The 23,999-nt window shown below is 34.7% G+C and overlaps 1 protein-coding gene across 4 annotated transcripts in view; it reads left to right on the top strand.

Moving 5' to 3' along the window:
• Positions 1-23,999, top strand: part of FMN1 (formin 1) — a 200,586-nt gene that overhangs the window by 115,202 nt on the left and 61,385 nt on the right. For all 4 annotated transcript variants that reach the window (XM_054200792.1, XM_054200790.1, XM_054200791.1 and 1 more), the window contains 4 exons: positions 7,495-7,582; positions 17,510-17,571; positions 18,353-18,441; positions 23,140-23,269. In XM_054200792.1, coding sequence (XP_054056767.1) covers positions 7,495-7,582; positions 17,510-17,571; positions 18,353-18,441; positions 23,140-23,269 — 369 coding nt within the window. The remainder of the gene's footprint in view (positions 1-7,494; positions 7,583-17,509; positions 17,572-18,352; positions 18,442-23,139; positions 23,270-23,999) is intronic.

The raw sequence follows: 23,999 nt of genomic DNA, 5'->3' as shown, positions 1-23,999 counted from the left end.
CTGAAAGATAGGGATGAGCACAAAGGAAATACAGTTAAACACAAAGGTAATACAGTTAAGGATATCCAGGTACCTAAAATTAAGATGGGGTACAACTGACTAACTGACTAGGTAGCAGTTTAGCAGAAAGGATCTTGGGTTTATAATGGCTCACGAGGAACATGGCTTGTCAAATGGTGGTGGTACTAAAAAGGGAAAACAACTCTGATATAGCAATAGAAGCATTGCTTGCCAGACAATCTACTCAGCCATGTCTCAGTTAAGAACTGCATCTAGAGTTAGGCCCTTCATTAAAAATGTTTACCAGCTGTAAAGAATCAAGAAGAATGAGAATGATGAAAGGTGTAAAAGTAGTCTCTGAGAAAAGAATTGAATTATTATGATCATTTAGACTAGGAAAGAAAAGGTTGACATTGTCATCTAGTGCATGCAGCTGCTGCAGAGAGAAACAAAAAAAGCTTTCTAAGAGTAAGAATACCAAAGGAATGCAGAAGAATGTTGGCTAGGGAAATTGTGTTTCTACATATAGAGTTGTTACTATCTTGAAATGCACAAATGCTTTGGATGACATTTGAGTGCCTTTCCGGCATCATGATTCTGTCACTCCATTAAAAGGCATAAAGTCCAGTTTCTGTCCATCGTCCTATGGACGGAAACAGCTGACTATCCTTTTTTCCACTGTGGAAGCACTTTCATGATTCCCAAATTCATTGCTTTCATGCCTGCCAGAAAAAGGCTTATTAATTGAATTACACTAGTTTCTAGAGGCTGTCATCCTGTCATGAGGATGTAACTACTAGAATCTGAAATGCAGTTATTAAAAAATAAGGTACTCGAACAAGTATGTGGGAAAAAAAGCAAGGGAAGTTAAGAACCTTCCAGCAGCAATGGTAATATAACTTCTTAAATGACTGCATAACGGATGATGTTATTTATTTTTAGGCATATATTGACTTATTTTGGAAAAATATAGTACATCCACTTGCTAGTGATACAATGTGAAAATAACATAGTTTACATGAAGGTCAGATGTACCTTTCTGGTACACTTATATATTCCTGAAATTTGTTATGGTAATGCTGGGTTTAGAAGCTCTGCAAAGTGTCTGGCTGCTCATGCTTCTTCGATCATGTGCTCCTTTGGAAAATTCAGCAGCTTTGAAAGAACCTCTTATGTTTTTCCAACTCTACATCCTCTGAAATATTTCAGGAAATTGTTGTGCATTGATCTGCTCTGCATATATGCAGTTTTCTAAATAAAAGTTCTACAGTTGTATGTAGATAATGATCAAAAATAAATATTCTAGATTTTTAGGTATTATGCCTTGAGAGTAGAATTTGTCTTTTCTGGTTGGAGAGAATTTAGACAAATATATTAGTTATATTCCAATATTAGAACAAAATAGTATGCAATATATTTAAGAATTAATAAATGTAGTTCTTTTCTCATAAGTATGCTTTTGAAGTGTAAGACTAAAAGCATTCTAATCTTCTACGAGTTAATACAATGCAGTGATTTTTTGGGTATGATATCTGTGAAATGGAAAAAAAGCTATTGCTTGCATCCTGACTTTCCCAGAGACTCTAGACAAATAATGTATAGAAGGAATGGGATTTATTTCCTAGGATAGTTCTGAAGTCGTTGAATTTTCAGCAGGCAAAGTTGAAGTTAATAGACAAAAATAAAGAAGCTCATTAGCATCTGAATATGAATCAAATAAATTTCTCTCTGGTTTTTGCTAATTCAGTCAGCTTAATCTAAATACATATGTTACTGGTATGATGCAGCTTGGCAATGTACATTGAATCTGAAAGTATTTATGCCATGTGAGGTGTTGTGGTCTTTAGTTAAGCTTTCTCAAAGGTGCGTAATTGGTCTCACTTTTAAAATTACTTGGAAGTTACAGCTTCTTGGAAATCAAGAAAGAAAATGGCTAGATCCACTGGATAATTTTAGTACGTAACTTCAATTTAGGTATTGATTCTACTGGACATTTTGACTTTAAATGTTTTTTGAATATAACTCCTATTTTTAACTCCTGTTTGTAAGGTGTCACTGACATATGTGAAAGTGCAACTGTTAAACAAGGCTATTTTCATCATCATTTCTATATTTCTCATGCTTAGATTTCAGTTGCACCTTTCTGGACATATGATTTCTGCACCTATTGTATTACCAACTAACACTCACATTAAAGTGTTTGTCTAGGAATGTATGGTTTATTTAAAAAAACATATTGTAAATTATATTTGTGAAATTGTAAATGGACTTAAACTATAAAGTTTTATCTACCAAAAATGTTCAAATGCAGGTAGATACAGTATCATTAAGGTCCATAGCTGTCAATGAAAACCATGAAAATGGAAAGCAATTAGCATGTTAAAACTCTAAGCTATTTTTATGAAGAAAAAAGTATCAGTTGTTTTTGAAAGAACTCAGCTTTCAATAGATTTTAATATAATTTGAAGGATCTAACATCTTTCCCAGACTCTGGAAGTCTTCTGTGGAAGACTTCATCATGTCAGATGAAGGACTGAAGTTTTACACACAAACAATTTTGCTTTCATTCATTCTAAACTGTTAACATTTCTTGTCTGTACATATCCATGCAAATTTTTAAGCTGATTAATAGGCACATGTAATTGTTCTCAAGCCATAGGTTCTCCCTTTCCTGTTAAATTTGTGGAATCAAAATCTGTTCTTATGGTACCAAATAGAAGAAAGGCAGAATTAAGACATGTATTTTGAAATGAAATAAAAACCATGATTCATTATGTATTAAATTATAATACCCAGTAAGCCTGAAAAAGAGGTAATTTAGAAAAAAAAACATTCCTTTCCTGTGATTTATTCCATATGCATTCTGTAGCTCCATCGCTGGACTTACACATATTTTAAAGTTGCATTAGTTTTTCCAACATACATGAGAACTTGTTTGTAATTTATCCTCAGAAACTCAAGTATTTTCTATACTTTCTCAAGAAACAGAGTAGTTGGACGTTTGTGATGCCACTCTGTCTTCATCTTACCAAAAAAATGAGTAAATGTCAAGTAATTTGTGTCAGGTGTATGCTCCAAATGAAAGTCCATCAATCATTTTTGGCCCTTTAGTGCAATGATTATCATTTCAAAGACGCAGGAGGACATTAAAGATAATGGCTTTTCTGTTGTCTATTATCTCTAACAGACTTCACATAATTATTAACATGTGTTCTCATTTAAGAAGAGTGTCAATATTTTGAGTGAATTACATTTTTTTAACTGAAAGGGATATGTCTGTCAGCAAGTTTTTTGTTCATCTAACTAAATAAGGAATTACAATTAATGAATTTTATATTTCCGCAAGAAGGGCAGATATTGCAGAAAATGTTGGAAGCTTTGCAGGATTGAAACACAATGACTGTCTTCAGCTGTCTGCATAAGATAATAAACAGTGTTCAAACTTGAGTAGAAGTAGTAAAATGCTAGTGCGTGCTCTTCCGAGGCACTCTCACTTTTTTTTTATTTTTTGTGCTATACTGAGAATGAATACGGCATTTCCGTGTTTACCACAAGGCTCTGCAGTCATGTAGGATATGGAAAGTATCCATAAAGGGCAAATATCTATTTTGTGGCTTTGTTTTGTTTTCACAGTTTTGATAGGAATAAAGATTTTAAAGTAAGTTTCTTACTAGCTCATTTCTTACCTCCTGTTTTATCCTGAGAAACTGCTGTTGGCTTGTGCTTCAGCAAAAGGCTAAAAATAGTGAGGGTCTTTTTCATCCAATAGAATTGCAAATAGAATTACACGTCTCCTAAAATATTTTTAAAATATTTAAGAAACATAAAGCTGTGGTTCATCCATGTTAAATAAAAAATAGTTAAACTTGGCTCTCTGCCTTTGAGTAGGAATGAAAGAGATAATGTCTAGTCTTAAGCTTCTGAAATTTCATTGGTAACTCTTGGGGTGTTTACGTAGAATGGCTTGAGGGGCATATCCCACTTCTTGTGCAGGATATTCTTCCTCTGTTTGAACAAGGTTTCAGCAGACTACTTATGGGTCCAGGCTGTTGACTTCACCATAAAAGTTAATGAGTGGGAATGGAGGGAAACACTGTGATATGCGGGACAGCTTTTTAGCTTATGGTTTCCCTCAATAAATTTAAATATTATGGAGAGAATCCATGCAGCAGCAGGAGGAAGGACTTAGCTTTTAATCACTAAAGTAAACTGAATCTGTTCAGATTTCAGCACCAGTAAGTGTCCTGGACAGAATGTAGACGTTACAGTTAGACAAAACAGTGAAAATACATTTCTGACTACATTAGAGAAACACCTTTTAATGGGAATGACAGAATAATTTATGAAAGTATTCAAGCTTCAGTATGTCTCCACTTTTAATTAGATAATAAATATTTGAAAGATACAGAAGGGGCACTTGTGTACAGCAAATGAACTAACTTAATAACATTAAAAAAGAGTCGGGGAACACCACATAGAGCAAATAATGTTATGGATCAATGAATTTAATGAATTAGCACCAGCAGTCACAATCCTGTCGCTGAGCCAGAAGATGCTGCATCCATTACAATGATACATTCATAGTCTGGAGGAGCGGCAGGCAGCTGGCAAACCCTGCCAGCTGGCACAGCAGCATCAACTGGCGTCAGCTGGATTTTAGCTGCTTACCTGTCACTGCCAGCTACAAGCAAGTCCCAATATGCTCAGAGGTGATCAGTGATTTGTCTTTTAAAAGCATAGACTAAATAGTTCAATGCAGTCTTTACAAACTTTCATTTTATTTGGCTTATGGTTTTTATGACCTGTAAAAGTGCTGATTTTTTTGTGTCTACTTTCCATTTGGAATTCACACACATATTTAATTCCCTGTCAGTGGCTTCCCCAGAATAACCATAATATGGGGCAAAATTAATATCTCTGAAAATGTGTTCTCTGTTTTACCACTGATTATATATTTTTGTTGCAAAATCTTTCAAGTTGCACATTGGCTCTAAAAACCTATGACAAAAGTCCTGTGTAACACATAGCATTACAACTTTGTTTTTAGAGTGATTTTATGCCCAATTTCAGCTATTCTGTTGTCTTGTTACTCCATTTTTGCTCTCTAATGAATAAAATATTAGCCCTCAGTTACAGATTTCAGTTGGCTGAAGCTATTTCAGGTAGTCTGAGTCTAGTTTGATGCCTGGTAATTGTGACCATGTGTACATTTGTCTAAAATGCATGTGAACATACAGTTAGTTGGCCATTTTAAAACATGAATCTCTGTTTTAGCTTTTAAAAATTATACTGGCTCTTCTTTAATTTTTTTTTTTTCACTAGTCTTCTAGGAAGGACGTCTTGCTTAGCAATGTGAGCTAGTGTTGATCATATCTGGAGAATATATTAGCACTTTAAATACTTTAATAGAATGATTTCAAATGTCATATTGTCTACGACACCTATAGTCTGGAAAGGTTTTGCCTCAAACGAGGCATGTCTAATGGGGTTTATGACAACCTATGAATTTGCCCCTGAACAAGGTCAGCTTGGAGGTCAGTGAATGCTATACAAATTGCATACTACTCAAGCCTGTAATTATCCCTGTAAGAAGTTAATGTGCTGCGGAGTTCAGCAAATTCATGTAAACCTTCAGAAAGGACCATGATAAACCGAGCAGTTACTTACATTTGCTCTAAAATACCGCAGTCAACAGGACGTGATGCTTACAGAACATTCATTTATGGTAACTTGTAGCCAAATCATCTTGTCTGCTTGTGTATTCATGAGACAGGGAGCCTGAATTCTTTCGTATTTGAAGAAAACACTTTAAATAGTATTATTTTCTTAATATCCAGCATACGTGCTGTACATATAGCCTGAAAAATTCCAATTTTGGCAAAAAATATGCAGCATCTAGTTTAACATAAGTTCATTAATTGTTGAGGCCTTACAACAGGGACGTAAAATATCTGTCAGATCTTTGTTGAAGACAGCATGTATTCCAACTTGTTCATGTGTTGTCCAATTTCAGTACTCTATAAATAATCATGGAATCATAGAATTGTTAGGGTTGGAAGGGACTTCAAAGATCATCTAGTTCCAACCCCCCTGCTGTGGGCAGGGACATCTAACTAACTTTGCATTTTCAGGTGAAAATGACAGTATCGTTTCTCCTTTTCCTGTTTTTTTTTTTTTAACTACAAATCTACTTTTATATAGGTGAATGACTAATTAGTTGCACACTGAAGTATTTCTAAATCCCATAGATAAGAAACATTTCTATGAGTTAGTATAAATTTTGTCAGTTAACTGTCTGTAATGTGAGCGTCTATAAGAATATTACAAGGATAAGGGATAACAATTACTTGAAGTTTTTAATATTATTAAATATCCAAATAGTAGTATTACCCATATATTAAAATTAAATTTTGATAAATATAGATTAAATATTGTTCCAACTGGGAATATAACTTTAGGGAAAACTTAGCTATTAGTTTTAATCTTACATAAGAGTATTTTTAATAATATTTGTTCATCAACACTATGAAGTAAGCCAACTGCTTGGATCTGAACATTTCTTATTTTGAATAAGTTATGTACGTATTGCATTTTGTGATGTGCTGCTGTCATATCTTCCTTATGACATAAATCAAAATCACAAATGCTAAAATTCAGACATTGTGGGAAGTTTGGTTTTGACATTTCTAACATCTGAACTACACTTTTAAAGTTATGATCGTTTGCTTTTCATTACTTTATTTATGGACTGATACACATCAGTATCACTAATTTCAACCAGCCAAAATAACTTCCTCAGGATTTGCCCCCCTCCCTCTTCTTCTCCTGCCCCCACCCACCATCTGAAAAGGTTACAATCTGAATGTCAATATATTATACTAACAAGTGTCTGTTACCCAAAATGTGAACAAAATCCTCAAATCCTTGTGAAGTGTCAAGGGTGTGGAAGAAACAATTCAAACAAGAGTGAAAGAAATCCTTTCAGTAGCCCCTAGTGTTCCAGAAATAGTGTTGAGAGAGCATAAGAAGACATGTCTCTAATTCTCCTTGGTCAGGAATTGATCCTTTGTCAAAAAGATATACTTAAATGTCTTCACACTGAAAAACTAGCAGACAAACTAAGGAACTTGTGATGTACTCAAGAGTATCTTAAATAGTTCAGCCCTGATCACCTTAAGCAGAAGGGGGAAAAAATATATTCCAGAATAAACGGTTGGTGTGCCTTTTTTTTCCTTCTTAATAGCATCCTACGAATAAGAGGTGATGTTTTTTACTAGACCTGGTGAGAATTCAAGCTTACATTTGTCAGCCATTTGTTAAAGTGCAGAACACAGAGATAAGATGAAGGTCTTACTACTACATTTAGTTAATAAAAAGGTTTGATGTTTGGAGAGAGATTGAATTCAGTTCACAAATTACCTTCTGTCATTAATGTGAATGAATCCTTTGTTGACTGTTCATTTGATCTCAGATCATTTTGCATCATCTTCCTAGATTATCAAATTGTTGGATGGAAAACGGTCTCAAACTGTAGGAATTTTAATATCCAGTTTGCACCTGGAGATGAAGGATATTCAACAAGGTAAGTGTTTCTTACACTTAATGTATCACATTTGGGTGGATATTTTCTCATAGACCCCTTCAGAGAATTCCTTACATTACAGAATGGGCTTTGAATATAGTCCTCTTTAAGATATCAGAAGAATCATTCTTCCTCTATATTTCAGTATATGTTAAAGTTTCACCTAAATAATCAGAATTGAATTTAGGTAAAACTCCTTCTGTACCATTTCATTTTGCATATCACTTTCAATACAGTGTTTTCTCAAAACTGTTTCATATTCCTCCCCTACAGTTCCCTCCTTTTTTTTAACCAAGTCCTCCACTGACAAAAATTAAATGGAGGGCTCATATATAAATCTTCTGGGCTTCAAACATGCAGTTGGTATTTGTTGAGTGTTTAAATTTTGCTTCATTAGCAGTATAAAAAGCACATTACAAACTGATGCAGCTACCACGTAGCACTCAGAAAGACGATCACCGCACGGCATTTTTCAAAGCACAGGGGCTGTGCAGTGTATAAATTCCATTACTGGTAGAAGTTATCTGAGCTTGCCAATACAACTGTAGAGAAGTACAGATTTTTTCAGAACACTGGGGTAATTCAGATTCTGCTTATGTTCTGGATTTAAAAAGATATTGTTTAAGGATATTGTTTATTTCTTTTTCACATTAAAAAAAGGAAAATATTCACCATTTAAAACAACTGCTGGAAGAATTCAAGTTGATGTCTCCTTTTTTGCTATTGTTTTCCCTCCATCACATGCAAACACTGGGTAGGGTGTTGAGATGCTGCTGGCATTGATTATTATTAATTTCAGAAGAGCCTTTGAGCATCTAGCACTTTAAAAACACAAGGGCTTACAGATGTCTCTTGGGGTAGAGGGAAACAACGAAAAGAGGGAATAACTTTGTGCTTGCCAGTATTGTGTGAAAGGTATCAGAATGAAATGGAAAAAACCTGCTATTACTAAAGGTCTGAATAATTTGCTGGCAAAAATTACAACAGCATAGGATAGGAAAACAGCTGTATTATAAAAAATGGGTAGTATTCTTAAGTGTCTTCAGAGGTGTTTTCATGAGGGTTTTTTTTCCATGCCATGTTGTTCTACTAAAATAGAACACAAATCTCTCTCTTTCTCTCTCTCTCTCTCTCTATCTGTTATTTGCTGTACTTGTATAGCTTTTGAAACCCTCTGACCAACTTATACGAAATTTAAGAGAGAAGAATGTCAAATGTTTGGGTAATTATACACTAGCATTTTAGCTTGAATCAGCAGTGCACTTTTGAATCAAATCTACCACTTGTCCCCTTTGTAGTGTTAGTGTTGAAGAGCCATTTCAGAGCAGAAAAATATCCTTCAGAATTAAATTAAATGAGAAGGTGTGCTCTAGGAGCATGCCAGCAGTCTCTACCTATAGCAGGCTTTAAATTCTACTGGATCAGATGAGAGATAGTTAAAACATGCCGAAACGTGTATGGTGTGAACACTGGATCCTCAGTACCAGCTGTTGCTGTCTACAAATCCATTTCTACAGACTACACTACTTGCAGTTGTAGACATAGCTAATGTAGTCCTACAAACTTAATGAAAATTAGAGTGTTGGTAGAAGAGAGACACCAAAACAAGTGCTGTCACTGAAGGAAAGCTTATAACTCATCACCCTCTCTATTTGAGGTAGCAAATGACTGGCCTGTCACCACATGTGTTGCTCAAGGCAGCAATAGGATATGCTGCCTCTTGCTTATGGAAACAGCTAGGAGATACAAACGGGATTTGGGAATACTGTTAGTGGAACTTTTCGAAATATATTACAAAGCAGGGTGAGTGACTCTAATCAAGATCTGCGTGCAGAGACTAGTCCCCAGACTCAGGGAAAACATCTGTTCTGTAGAGAGGATCTTTAGAAATGCCTACTACAACGAACACAACAGTAGAAGTATGCTTATGTATCCTTTAGTGTGTGTTCATCCCATAGTATTTTGTTTAATTTAAATCTGTGTGCAGTCCTGCCCATCAGGAGACAAATTCTTTGAAGACTGCTATGGTCAACAAACTGGATCAAAAAAGATCATAATAATCTAAATAGTTCGTGACAACAGCTAACCAAAAGAGTGTATGGTCATTGGGTGATGAATGTCAAAGTTCTTTTTTTTACCAAGTGAATTTACAAAGAGAAACATGAAAATTAAGCACTCAGCCCTTTTTTCAAGCCAATTTCCATTGCGTAACTCAGTATGTGAAAGACAAGGTAGAGAAAAGTTAATGGTCTTCGGCAGCTTGCAACAGAGAATGAAGAAACTTGAAGCAAAAGAAAGTCGAAATTAAAAAAGGGAATATTTATTTCAAGTTTTTCTGACCATGTTTGTTGAAAAGCCATATACAAATAAATTTACTGTCTGTGTATAGGCTACTGGTTGCTCTATCTTAACTAGCAGTTACAGAAATACAGATACAGAAAAACTGTCCTCAAATGAACTGCCTTATGCATACGGACGCATGCAAAATAGTAGAGGAGACAAAACAAGAGTTATCACAAGAAAAATTGCATCCTCCCTTAAAATAGTGTGAGATTTCTGCATCTATAGGATTGCCCTCTCAAATTAAAGTAAATAGCTTCACAGCCTATTCTGTAGATAGCTCAGCAGTGCAAAACAAGCAAGTGACCATATCTGGCACCCAGATGTTTCAATTTGCATTTGATAATGATCCAGCTGCCACACTTCAGGAAGGGAATCTCCCACGCATGTTTGTTTGAGAGAGTGAAGTTCATCCTTTGCAGATAAGTTTAAATTCTTGATGTATCTGAGTACAGTCTACGGAAAAGACAGTGTAAAACTGAATAATTACTTTGGCTAGTGTTGCTATTCTATGATGCAGAGGGAAAGTTAACATTGTCATGCTGCACCTGTCCTAAGCTTTTTGGTAGGTGGGAGAGGAGGAGATATCCTAGGTGCTGTAACATTCTAACACTAACAAATTTTATTGGTGAATCTGGTGCTGAAGAGCGTAATGTAGTTTCTGATTAGACCACTGTTAATAATATCCATTTCCTGAGCAGAAGAAGCAGACAGAAGCTGTCTGCTTCAGTATGCTATATAGGATTTGTATGTATATTTAAAAATAAAAAAACAATAACCAAATTGTCTATAGATTATTTTCAAGGCTCCTTCTCTGCGTTTTTTTAAAACCTTTATAAAGAAGAGTTGAGGCATAGTGGAGATCAGTTATTAGGTAAGGAACGTGCTTTAACACTACACATTTAGATAAGTAATCTACATTTCATATCAACGCACTTCTGTCTTAATTTTCATATCATTGTTCAGCTGAAATATTACAGCTTGAGAGACAAACTTGTGGTTCAAGGCTACTTATGTGGCTTTGCTCTTGAAATGTTACAACTCACTCCCCAGTGAGGTGTTTCAGTTCTGTTTTTAATGGGAAATGCCGATTGTATCTATATGTGAAGACCCTCTGTGGGCACTGGTCCCAAGTTTTTACAGGGCAACATTCCAGTCACTCAGGCAGTTCCCAATATAGTAGCTAGCAACGGCAGTATATACCAGAAAACACATAATATTACTCTTCTCTGCAGCGTGCATCATCCGTGCTGGCTTCCCATGAGCTACTGAGATCTTTGTTCAAGAGTAAACTGGCAAAATTGTGGTGCAGCTCAGATGAAAAAAGTTTTAGTGACAGAAAATGGGATGTAGATAAAATGTAGATGCCAATGTCCGAAAGAGTGATTCTCCCAAATCCCTCCCTATGTCCATAGTGCCTGCATTTGGCCACTAAAATTCTGGGGTATCAGAATCACACAGAGTCACAATTGTGCTTCTGTACATTGCTGGAAGTAACTCACTGTCTAATACTCATGATTTCCATGAGGACGGATTAACTAGATGGTCTCACGTGCTGGTATATTTTCCTCGGGACCAAATCTATGAGATGCGGTAGATCACAGCAGATGCACACTTTATACCTTGTTGCACTCTTTGTGGCAATCAAGTGCCATATTATTCCACGCAGAACAGCTGCAGGCTTTGCCTGTGCTTTTACCAAGGCAAGAGTTTGACACTGTAGCGCTACAACACTGACAGAACTTAGCATGTATGGCAAAGGGAAGAATTTAATGCTAATCCTTGGCATTGAGACTATTTCTAATGCTAATTCAGTATTTTTTTTTCTTTCCTAGATTTTAAGCAATTAAATATAATGTCTGAGACTCCATTTATTAAATCAGAGTAGCACTGGTCAACCTGTAATAGCACATATGGGGACCTGGTAGGTTTATTGTGCGTTTGAAACATTCTTGAGTTCACCAACAATGTAAATTATCTATGCAGAGGCACATTAAGCTTTGGCAATATCAGAGAAATGTATTTTATCACACTTAGATGGGATGGATTAGAATGGATTTTGTTAAAAAGCCTAGGCCATGCCATCTGCTTTCATAGATTCACCTTCATTACTGTTTTTTTTTTGCTTGCTCCTCAAATGTGGAGTATATTTTTATTATACTGTCACAGTAATGATATTCTGATGGTGAGCAATGCAAATAACTGTTATGCCACTCTGCACCAAAATTTTTTGCGTGGGCTTGTAGGAGGGGACCAACTTTCTAGAAAAAAACAGTTATGATACTCTTGTACAATGCCAGTCAACCAGTTGGAAAGTGTTTGATTGGTCATCTTCAACTTTGTGATTTACCCTCCATTGCCAACATATTGGCGTAAATAATTGGAAGAATGTGAGCGGCAGATTAACTCACCCAGACTGATGATCAGTCTAATAATCATTCTAATTCTATATTACATTTCTAATCATTCTGGTATTTCTGTGTGGTCTTCCACTGATGAGAGGCCATAGAAGTTATATAAAAAGGTTGCATTGTCTTAGTGCAATTTGTGGTTTATGGCACATCTAAACTTTGGAGAACAGTATCAGTGTTAGCCAGGCACTTTTCTTAGCATCTGAGAGACTGTTTTATATGTATAAGGGAAACTATTCCAAAGCAACTCTAATCTGCAGACTTAGGGTACTCAGAATTTCTGAATCCCAGTTTGTGTTTTAACCATATCATGCAGCACAAATAGTTTAACAGTTCCTTTCTCTATTATATTTTGGAAATACTTCTGTATAAAGATAGGTGCTTTGGAATATTTCTTGCATATGTGAAAAGAGTTTTATTGGGGTTTCAACTAAAATGTTTTGCAAGATGGAAGTATAGATAATAAAGGCTTAAAAAGTCTTGTTCCAAAGCTGTGTGACTTTTCCACCTACATAGATTATTACATGTATGCATTCTATATATACTGTATACTATGCATGAAGTATAGAGATAGCTGCATACCCATCTCAGAAGCTGGGCAACAGTTTTCTTTAAAAGTTATTTTCTTTGTTCTGGAAAATTCATAACATATGTTTTTGTGAATCTGCCTTGGGCATCCAGCCCGATGTGGGTAGGTTAACATTAGTGCCAGAGTCTTTTGCTCATGGCTTCTTGTAGGAACTGACCTTTTTTTTTAGTTTTCTCAATGTACATTGTGCACGTAGTCCTTCTTTGTAATATATATTTGAATGGTTTTTTGTATAGTACAAAATACTTAAATACTGGAGATAGTTAAATACTGGAGAAAAACAGTATTTAAATACTGGTAGTTAAATAGTTAAATACTGGAGATAGTTAAATACTGGAGAAAACCTTTAAATAAGTTTAGAACATATCAATTTGTCAGAAGTAAACCAGAGCCGTTTGGATATTTTAGGAAGCTTTGCCAAGTAGGGATTCGTATTTGACAATTATTGTCATTTTCTAATTGACTAGATCAGTCACAATTTAATTTGAATTTCTTGGGCTTCATGTTCCCATGAAATCAAGCCTTACTCAGCAGAACGTAATACATAAAACAATGAAGTACTTCCAGGTCAAATAATAGTACCTTTGGCAAGCTCTATTTATTCAAGTAACATATTTCTGTTTTATCATTAGGGAGCAGTTAAGGTGATTTCTTCATATTTCATAGTTTAATTGTCACATTAAGTGGTTTGATACTGCTGAGTATATGTAAGCTCTGTCAGCAGGACTTAAATCCTGATTTAACCAAAATGCGTTTAGTAGGAGTGAGGCTGTATATCGGAGTCAGCCTTAAGATTGTTGGTATTTAAGCTGGTTAAGAGGAGAAGAAATATCTTTTTCATATTTAACCTCTAAGTTCTACAGTTGAATGTAGACTGCACACAGTATGCTTTAAATTCTTGGCTTTCCTTTGGTTACATTTTTGAAGTGATAAAACAGAGCATGTGAAAAATCTGTGCAGTAGGGAGTCTGGTTTTTACAGTTAGATTCATTTTAAAAAAGTGAGTCTGTTAAAAACCTTTGGTAAAAGGTTATATTCGAAGCAATACTCTTAGTACGTGAAATGTGGTTGGCAAGTATTTTTATGTGTTAGTTTGAATGCATGATGCTGATCTGTTTTTTGTCCTAGCTGACGGTTATTATATCCTAATGGGTGCAACCCTGCACTAATGATCCTTGTGTATATAAATTCTTCTTGTTGTGAGCAGACACCATAGGCCACATAAAAATGTTTGCCTCAATTTCCCTGCAAAAAAGGATCTCAGAAACCAGACTTGGCCAAGTAACAGATTTTTTAAAGGTAGAGGAACCCAATAAAATTACCAGCTTTTCACAGCATGAGTCTACTTCCTTTCGACATATTGTGAGGTGTAGGTGAAATATTCTAACTGAACTGACAGTGTAAGGAAGACAGCTAACTAGAAAGCAAGATAAAAGTAAAAACCACCGATGATGATTGATATTGTAATACCTATTAATTGTTTTGGAGCCTCTTTTGTAGATTTATGTTACTTCACCTATATTACTTACACTTATGTGAGTCTTGATATAATGAGATTTAATGCAGTAGAGTATCACGGTTAAATTCACTGTATCAGGAAGAACATTTTGAAAAACTTATCAATGTTTTTATTCATTTTAATGATGTTAATATACATATGATTAAATCTGGGTTTTGTTTTTCACAGAAAAATTAAGAAGCTTTTGTTCCTTGTAGCTCTAAGTAAAAAGTAAAATAATTAGTTTCTTTGATCTAGTGTAATGGGGTTTTTTCAACTGCCCCAGTTCAAGTTAATTTACACGACATACTGTGAATGTATTGCACATGCCGTATTTTAAGAATATGAAGAGTACTAAGACACCTATGAATTTGGGGATTTCTTCCAGCTTTTTAAAATCAATGCTTCTATTTTAAAAAATTGACCAGTCTTCATGATTTTACAAGGTTTTGGTTTTGTCTTCTGCTCCAAATGTGTATGGCATTAAGTTCAGTCCCTTTGAATGAAAAAGGATGTAAGGACAAAGATAAAGATATTAAAATACATAAAGATGAAATAAAGGATCCTGTGTGGATTTGGCAGTGCTTGTGACTTTTTGGGCGTGGGTCTTTACATACCTTAACATCCCAAGATGTCCAGCTGTCATTGAATTGAGTAATATGGCTAGATTTTTAATTGCAGCCTGTCTGCATGGACATTGCCAAGAATAGCAGAACAGGTTGTATAGCAAGTATATCAGAAACAGGTTGTATAGCAAGTATATCAGAAAATATGTTATATTAAATATATAAAATATGAAATATATGAAATATCAAATGTTTTATATTAAATATTTATATTAAAAATTAATATTATACAATAACATACATATCCAAAAGAAAAAATAATTCATATTAATGTCCCTTAACCCCGATTATTATTCTGTTAAAAAAGTGTTAATTTATCAGATTGTATTTTATTAGTTTAATCTCAAACACTTTTTGCTTTATGACACCACTTCAAAACAATGCTGATTTGTTAGTACTGGTGTTGAGTACAGAAACACGGATGAGAAAATATAGCATTAAAAACCACTTTGTGATTTTGGGGGCCATTTTGTGACAAATCTCTGACTGAAAATTCCAGTTAATGTACAAATCTTGGTATTCTTACTATTTTTTTTTTCAAACTACTTCCCCTCATTGTAATAGTTCTGTACCTAAAAGTCTACTATTAGTTACATGTTTTGCATTTCTAATACGAGTTCAAATTACCTCCATTAAGTTGCTTTTCTAGATAACTCTGGACAAATAAATTTCTCCTTGTAAGCAGATTTTGGAATATTCCAAAAAAAGGGATGAAAGGGAAACTGTAAGGAGATGTTTTGAACTAAATATGCGTATTTTAAAATCTTAGCAATTAATTACATTGGACTGTAAGACCAGTTTTCCAATGGATTTTCCAATCTCTTATGTTCTTTTGAAATTTCATTGGATAATACAGAAGATAATGCAGCTCATGGAACTGTCTTGCAAGAGCAAACAGATGATCTCATAGATTCAATCCCTAATGATTTTTCTTTAAACAAAGATTTTTGCCAAGCTTGGTTGTTGGGGCTTTATATTTGGTTACACTCTTGAGGTTTTTTCAAAGCTTTCCAATAGGACAAAAAATAGTTGGAGATACTGCTTTTTTTCACTGATACTGTCGTCTTCTGTATAATTCTTTATTTCTAACCAAGGTGTAATGTCAGCAGATGGAATCATAATTGACAGGCAAAATTTTAAAGCATTCTAAATGTCATTGGACCTTTTAATAAAATTAATTAGCCTGCCACAGAGAAAATTTACTAGCCTGCTGGTTAATTTCACAATGTAAAATCATGGGGTAGGTGGAAGAGCAGGCGAAAGCTTATTACTTTTAAATAATTATTTAAAGATGTGTGCCTTGCCCCTTTCAAACATGGATTGCAAATGCAGCAAGAGCTTTTAAAATCTTCTAAATTCACAAGCAGTCAAGTTTCCTTTGAAGAAATATAATAATGTTGAAATTAAAAGTTATCAGGTACTAGCTAGTGATGAGTCACTGGTTATGTGGCAAATTGGTAGAGGCCTTAAGCTTGATTCTTTTGGGATTGATGTTCCCTGTAACATTTAAACATAAGTCAGGAGTTCAGAAATTGTGCCCAGTCCCATAATGAATCTTGATAATGCTGGTTTCCGAAAAATTAAACATCCAAAGTTATTTCTATTCCATTGCGCGTTACTTAGCTTACTGGAATTTAACATTAGAGAGCATTAGAAAGCACTGTGAACCAATCCTATTTAGTTTTCAGAAGAGTCCCAATACATTGCCTAAATTGTAATGGGATTTGCAAATGTTGGAAGTACCTAATGCTATATATTCCAAATGTAGTAACATTCGGAACTAAGATAGGAAACATTTTGAGTATACTTTAGATGTCTCTGTTTAGGTGTGATGTTTAAAAGTATTTATCTGGAAATTGTCATGTGGGTAGTTTTCTAGTGGGTAAAGCTAACTCATATGTGAGCTAGTCTGTGAAGATACCTTAAAAATCTGTAGTACGGTCTTTTGTGCTCACAAATTTGCAACTTGCAAATCTTGCAAGTTTGTCTACTTGTCTACTTCCCAAGATTACCAGCACCAAGACAAGCAGATCTTCCTGTTTTCATATCTCCCATGAACACAGGGAGACCTAAATACCCTAATTCACAATTCCTTCCTATCCAACCTTCTAAGCTACTGTGGAACCTCTGCTGTTCACTGTCTGGTATCAATTGTTCTCATGTTCTCCTGCTTGGCCAGCTATGCAATCAGCTGAGTACCCGGCAGGTCGTATATTTGACTGCTGACTATACGGGAGAGGAAACTTAGAACTCCATTCTCCTGAGACAGAGTTTATGTTAAGTTCTTGTGTGAGTCCTGTGACTTGAAGTCAGAACAAAAATAAAATGCTGAAAATAATAAATTATTAACTGGATACAAACATGTCCTTTAGCTAGGTCAGATATCTAGTATTTTTCTCAGGAAAACAGAATTGAACTCAAGTATGTTTTCTAGCATCTAATTTGTGATTGTATTCTATGCAGCTATACTGTGTGTTGATGACTCCATAGTAGATCTGGAAACACTGGAAGCACTATATGAGAATGTAAGTAAGCTAGGGTAAAGCTGTGGTTAGTCACCATGGTATTTCAGACACAGAATAAGTAAAGTTTTATTTTATGTTGTCGTTCTAGACTAGAGGCATTATATAGAAAAAAATATTTGGGGTATTTAACAGTAATACACTCAGTAACATAAAAAAATACCCATTGAGATGGTTATTTCTCTTACTGGCTTAGTTCTTAAATGTCAGAAAATTAAAACAGTGGAGAGCCTTTAGAATCAGATTGAAGTGTTAACAAAAGGCATAACATCTAGCCGTGTTCTCTGCTGAACTGCCTGAAAAATGCTGCCCTTACCTAAGGCCTATTTTGGCCTAACACGCTGAATTTTTTTCATTCAAGATGTAACTGGCTAAAACAGTTAACTCGGGCTAGTGCATTGCTGTCGTTACCCAAGTTGCTCAGTAGACTAAGTCTATAGCATTCAGGAACTGTGTGACTCTGAAGTTGCATGAAAGAATACATTTACACTTGGCTGTGGAGATATCAGAGCTACCTCTCCGACCTAAACTGGGCGAAGCATCCTATCGCAGTATTTGCAGTGCTGTGCCCTACAAGGATGCTCTGCTTTGTGGCCATTGGTAGTAAATGGCACTGCAAGGTACTGAAGGAATTTATCGTGGATCTTTATGCCTCATTCTTTTGCGTAGTCTAAATGTTTCCCAGTAAAAACTATAATTGTTACTTGGCAGACAAACAGGTCAATTATTAATTTATTAATTTGTTATTCATTATTTACTAATCGCTTAATATTAATTCACTCAGAGAGCACAAAAGGATGAACTGGAGAAAATCAAGCAATATTATCAGACTTCAAAAGAGGAGGAACTGAAGCTTCTGGATAAACCGGAACAGTAAGATTATTTTTTGTAATATTTTATCATTATATAGTATAGTCCTTTGCTGATATGTTAAAAGGGATCTTGATACATAATTTTTGGTAGCTAGTTTTTAAACTTTTTTGTGTATGTAACCTTTCCCTTTGTCACATAACTTTTTTCAGACATGGCAGATTTTACTATGTCAACTTGGACCACCAGAACTGATAAAATATGTAACCTTGAATTAATAAAAATTTCTGTTCCCATTCTGACATTTGTAAAATGCTTATCCTTCCCTTAGAGCTTTCAGGTCTAAACTAATGTGTCATAAAGCAGGGCCAGACTGATTTTTGGTTATTGATTATTTGAAAGAACTACACAAAGAGAGGGTTTTGGTGAGTCCTGTGACAAAGACACAATGTACGCTCTGGTCATGTTGACTGAAGATTTATAAGGCTGATTTCGCTGTTCATCTCCTGTGACTGTTGTGGGCTGTGACAACTGTTAGGATGAAAAACTGAAGTGTTGCTCCTTCTGTTGTAATAAACCTTAGACCAATGTGAAAATCACAAGAATCTATAAGCAGAATGGTATTCCTGAATTTTATTTTAGTGTGTACATTCAATTTCAGATTTTGGCCTACCAGTGGTGTTTGTCATCTGCTACTTTGCTACTTTTCCCTTTGTACTTCATCCTCCTCCTCTAATCACTGTGCAATTTCCTTCCCTGAGGCCTCTTTGCCATCTTGCTTCCTTTTCACTCTTGTCTGTTTTTGTGTTTTCTGCTGTCTTTGGTGTAAGAAGGGGTAGGGGGAGGAAGAACTGAAACAGCAGATATAGCATATGATTGGTTGACGTCAGAAGTATTACATTTTCATACCATTTTTTCCCAATAAAATGTTAGGGGTGAAGAGCAGATTTTTTTTTCTTTTTCCTAACACAAGGCAGCTAAATGTTCATTTGTGACTGTTCACTAGGGAATAGGTTAACGTTGGGAGATGAAGCTATCACACTCTTGATGAAGAGTGACTATCATTCTTGAGTAAGACTTAAGACAAATATCTGTAAAGTGTATATACAAGCTTGTTCTTGCATCCCATATCCATGGCTTTCATTGCATTGACTTGGAGCATAAGAATACATTGTGTGACTAGTTGATGTTTTCCAGAACTTGAATTTTGGCAATCTGTTTGCTGTATGTCTGAGTGAAATAAATATTAATGCATTTTGTGTTCTGGAGAATACGAATCTTGTAGAGCTTGAGAGTTATAAAAGGTTGTCTGTTTTTGTAAATTATAGTGGAGAGAGGTTGATTTTAATTAAACACAAAGTTGGATTTATGCTATCGTTGTTCCATAATTAAAAGTAAAGAATTGTAAATAAAGGAGTTATGCATGATCATTCAGAGTGAAATAGTAGTGTGAAAGACAAAAGCTAGATTTTATCAATTATTACTCTTTGTGTTCTCTCTGCAAGTCTTAATTATCCCATTTTTACCCTATTACTAACCTACATAGGTTAAGAAAAATAATGCTTTTTAAAATATTGCCTCAAGGGGGGAACAATTTGCTGATGATGCACTTATGTAAATTTTATTAGACCTTCAAAATAATGTCCTTTCTGGAAACTCAGTAGGTCAGGTGCTGCTGGTTTTCTTGTCTAAGTCAAGCTCCAAGTCACCCTAAATGCAGAACCGGAGATTTATTGGAACTGTACTATGCATATTAACTCCATAAAAGGCTAAAGACAGAAAAGTGCCAAATTTGTATCTGTGATTAAAAATTGCTCCAGGGCATAAGACTCATGTATTTTATTTAATGAGGATCAGAACAGAAGTGCAAACTAAACCATTTACCAAGAGGTACCAAATAATAGCAATAGGCATTCATACAATGAAACATTGATGTGAATTCACTGAAGTTTAAAGGAAACCTTTGCTGTTTTAAAATGCTTGGATTACCAGGCAAATAGAAAGTTTTAGTGGTATCACTGATGCTCTCCTGCACATGTGATTTTGATTTGTTTTGCTGGCATGTTACATTTGCTATTGTTGGCACAAACTGTAAGTATGACAGCAACATGACAATACCCCCATAAATTATGCTTCATGATAATAGTTGTTAAAATGCTAATATTCATTAACATGATAAAGATTTATATGCACAATTGGCCACAGGATACAGATGGTTTAGCTAGTTTTCAAGAAGACCCTTTTAGTTGTAATATAATCTCTGTGAAGTCCTCTCTACTGTGAAAGAAATACTAATGAAGGAAATAGTAGCAAAATATGTTGCTGAGCTTTCCTGTTTTGTATGTAGTTTGAATTCAGGAAGTAGTGAGCTATTGATAATTCCTGTCCAAATAATACCATTTGCTTCTCTTTCAAAACCACTTTCCTTTGACTTCAGTTTAAATCCTGCTGGCTTACTTAGAAGCCTGCCAGATTCGATACCCCTTTCCCCCAAAAAATTATTTTAAAATTTTGTATTCTTCAAATGTGGATAAATGTAAACTGATAAATAGTTTACCTCCATAGAATCATCCTTCTTTGTCTTCTGGAGGAATTTTCTGTTACAGTAACAACATGGCAATACACCTGGCTTGAAAGTACTCTCAAATCCTTTACTACAAGATTCTGGTAGGATAAAAGAGTTCTCAAGTAAATTTTTTATTTACAGTTTCTGCAGCGGAGGAGTAAAATGGACCTCACAGAGACGAGCAGTAAATTCTCTATGTTTACTTTAGACCATAAGAAGTGTAGCAATGAGAAACCCATCAAAAAGCTATGTCACAGTCATGTCATCGTTACTTTACGTCAAAAGCATGCTTTTCATAGACTAAAATTGCAAAAATGACTGAACTAAGAATATTCTTTTCTCTCCAACAGTTTTGTCCACCTGAATTGGTAGTTTATCTTTGATAACCACAGATTCATGACGTTGTGTATAGTAACTACATTTGTAGTCACTAAGATTCATTTTTGTGACAGATTTCAATTTTAAGTGTTCTGTCTGGATATTTACATTGAATACTTTGAATTCCAAAATCTGGAGACATTTTCTTTTTATGCTGGCGGTCTTTTTAACTCAGCACAATTATGTTGTATTCTGATGACCAGCAGTGTAAGATATAGCTCCCTTTTCAAGGGAAGGCAAGAATATATGTCATTTGACTTTTTAAATTTAAACTTTTAAAATGTATGTATGTTAGAACTTAAGTGAAGCAGTTTGGGCTTTTCCTTCTTTTGTTTCTCTCACACAAAGTGCAAAGTATCCTCTTTTTTCCTGGCAATACCATTCATTCCCAATAGGAAGCATTTTTATTAATACCAGCTTGGCATTTCTTTTTTTCCCACTGCTTAAGTGTAAGAGCCAAGTCGGGCCTCCCCAATCCTTCTCTCACAATAGATTTTTTTTCTTCAGGCAAGAAAGAAAAAGAAGGAAAAAAATGATATTCCAATTAAAACATAGTATTTCACACCAGCCACAGGTGGATTTTGCTGATTTTTTAGACAGTCGCTATGTATTCAGCAAAGCATTGCATCCATGAGAAATTTATAAAGTGGATTTGAAGATACTTACATTATTTATTATGAAAAAGAAATAAATTGGGGAAATCAGATGTATTGGTTTATATAATTAAAATAAATGTAATAAGAATTCAAGCTAATAATGGTTCACAGAATTTCCCATCATTCAGTGAGGTAGAAAAATCTTCATGGCATTGTGTTAAGGGGGACCTGAGGATATCTGTGGAAAGGAGATGAGAGGAATTTTTCTAAAGTGACATTGGAGCAAAAGACAGCTTGTTTCTGGATTTCAAGAAAGCACACGTATCACTGAAATCCTGGTCTCAAAACCCATGAAGCAAATCATGCAAACCCTGTTATTATAAGAAATGCTAAAGCTTCTTGTATTATTTAGCCAAGCTCTTACATTTTAAATTGAAGAAGAGAAAAGGGAGGAATTACTCATGCCTTTGGGATGCTTTCATTTTGTGATATCCGAATGGGAGTTGTTGAATATTCTTCTATTTATTTTTATTTACCAAAGAGTTAAAGGAAGAAAGCTGGGATAAAGTCATGAGGAAAGTGTATATGTGAGGACAGATAAAGAGCAGATAAAGAGTTAGTAACTTTGCTGAACAGTAACTGAAGAGAGATATAATCTGCAAGTATTTAAGAGCTAAATACAGGCTAGGTGCATTACCATAAAACGTGCTGCTGTATAATTGGAAGTGTGGTGCAAATTAGTGAAAGAAAATTGCGGCTGAGCATCAGAAGAAATTTCTTGGCAGACGTTTTATATTATGAAATAACCTTGTAGGAATATATTGAGTTCCGTATTGCTGGGCACATTTTTAAGGGAAGCAAAAACACATGAGAGAAAACAGTAAATAGATAGTGCTTCTCTAGCTCTTTTCTTTTCTTTTTTTTTTCTTTTTTTCTTTTTTGCCCTATGATCTAGGTTTATGATTTTCTATTTATTACTAAGCAGCTGTGATAGTTGCTTAATGGATTAATGTGAAAACAATTAACGTCTTGCCTTTTTCTTGATATTAATAGGATTTCTTAACACATTGAGCATAAAGAATATAAAAAGTATAAATTCTGTCAGATACGATTCGAAGTAAGAAAGACTGCTTGTATATTTCATGATACTATAGCTTTGATCCATTATGCACCCAACAGGTAAGAAATATAAAGATTCATTAATACTCTTTTTTCCCACAGATTTTTATATGAGTTATCTCAGATCCCCAACTTCACAGAACGAGCTCAGTGTATTATCTTCCAGTCAGTTTTCTCCGAAGGGATAACATCAGTGCACCGGAAAGTTGATATCATAACTCGTGTTTCCAAGGTAAGTCCTAATGAAAGCTAAATAAAAACATAAATATATTTTAGACTATTCATGCTTCTTTTTTTTATGGTAACTGATGAAACTTAAGCCTGGTTATTGGCTTTTCAGGAAAATAAAAATACATCAATTTTCTTAGCTGCTTATAAGAACAAAAGGAGGAGGAAAGAGGGAAGGTGAGTTTTATGTGATGCCCTATGCTCTACATAGGAAAATGTATTTTTATTTGAATGACAGATTTTTGTTACTTTGCACATTGAGTAATAGATAATCTCCATAAAAATATAAATTAAATATCAGACTAGCTTAGTATAGGGCCTTGCAAACTTACTTTTTTTTGCATATCACTCTTGATGCTCTCAGCAATAGATGCCTATCACTTTCATTAGCTTATTACTTTCCCCTGGTATCTATACATATCTGCTAACACCGATACAGCAGATTTTTAGTACTTGACAAAGCTTTACCTAAGATTTCTATACTATGAATGACTAAAGACAAGATTTTGAAATTATAACAAATAAAACATGAAAAGTAGAATAAGATAAGAATTAAAAGAGGAATTAAATAATGACATAAAGGTATAACATTCTGGCCAGGACAGTATTTAATGAATTTATTTTTTTTTCGAATTTGAACATTAGCTTTTGATTAGCTTTGCTACCACAAAGTACCCATGCTCTACACTTTAGGATTTCTTTGCATATTCTAACAATAAAAATAGTTACTTAGT

This window comes from Rissa tridactyla, chromosome 4 (assembly GCF_028500815.1).
Source record: "Rissa tridactyla isolate bRisTri1 chromosome 4, bRisTri1.patW.cur.20221130, whole genome shotgun sequence".
In the NCBI taxonomy this organism is placed as follows: domain Eukaryota; kingdom Metazoa; phylum Chordata; class Aves; order Charadriiformes; family Laridae; genus Rissa; species Rissa tridactyla.
The sequence above is the reverse complement of the archived record's forward strand: the minus strand, read 5'-3'. Positions and strand labels throughout refer to the sequence as shown.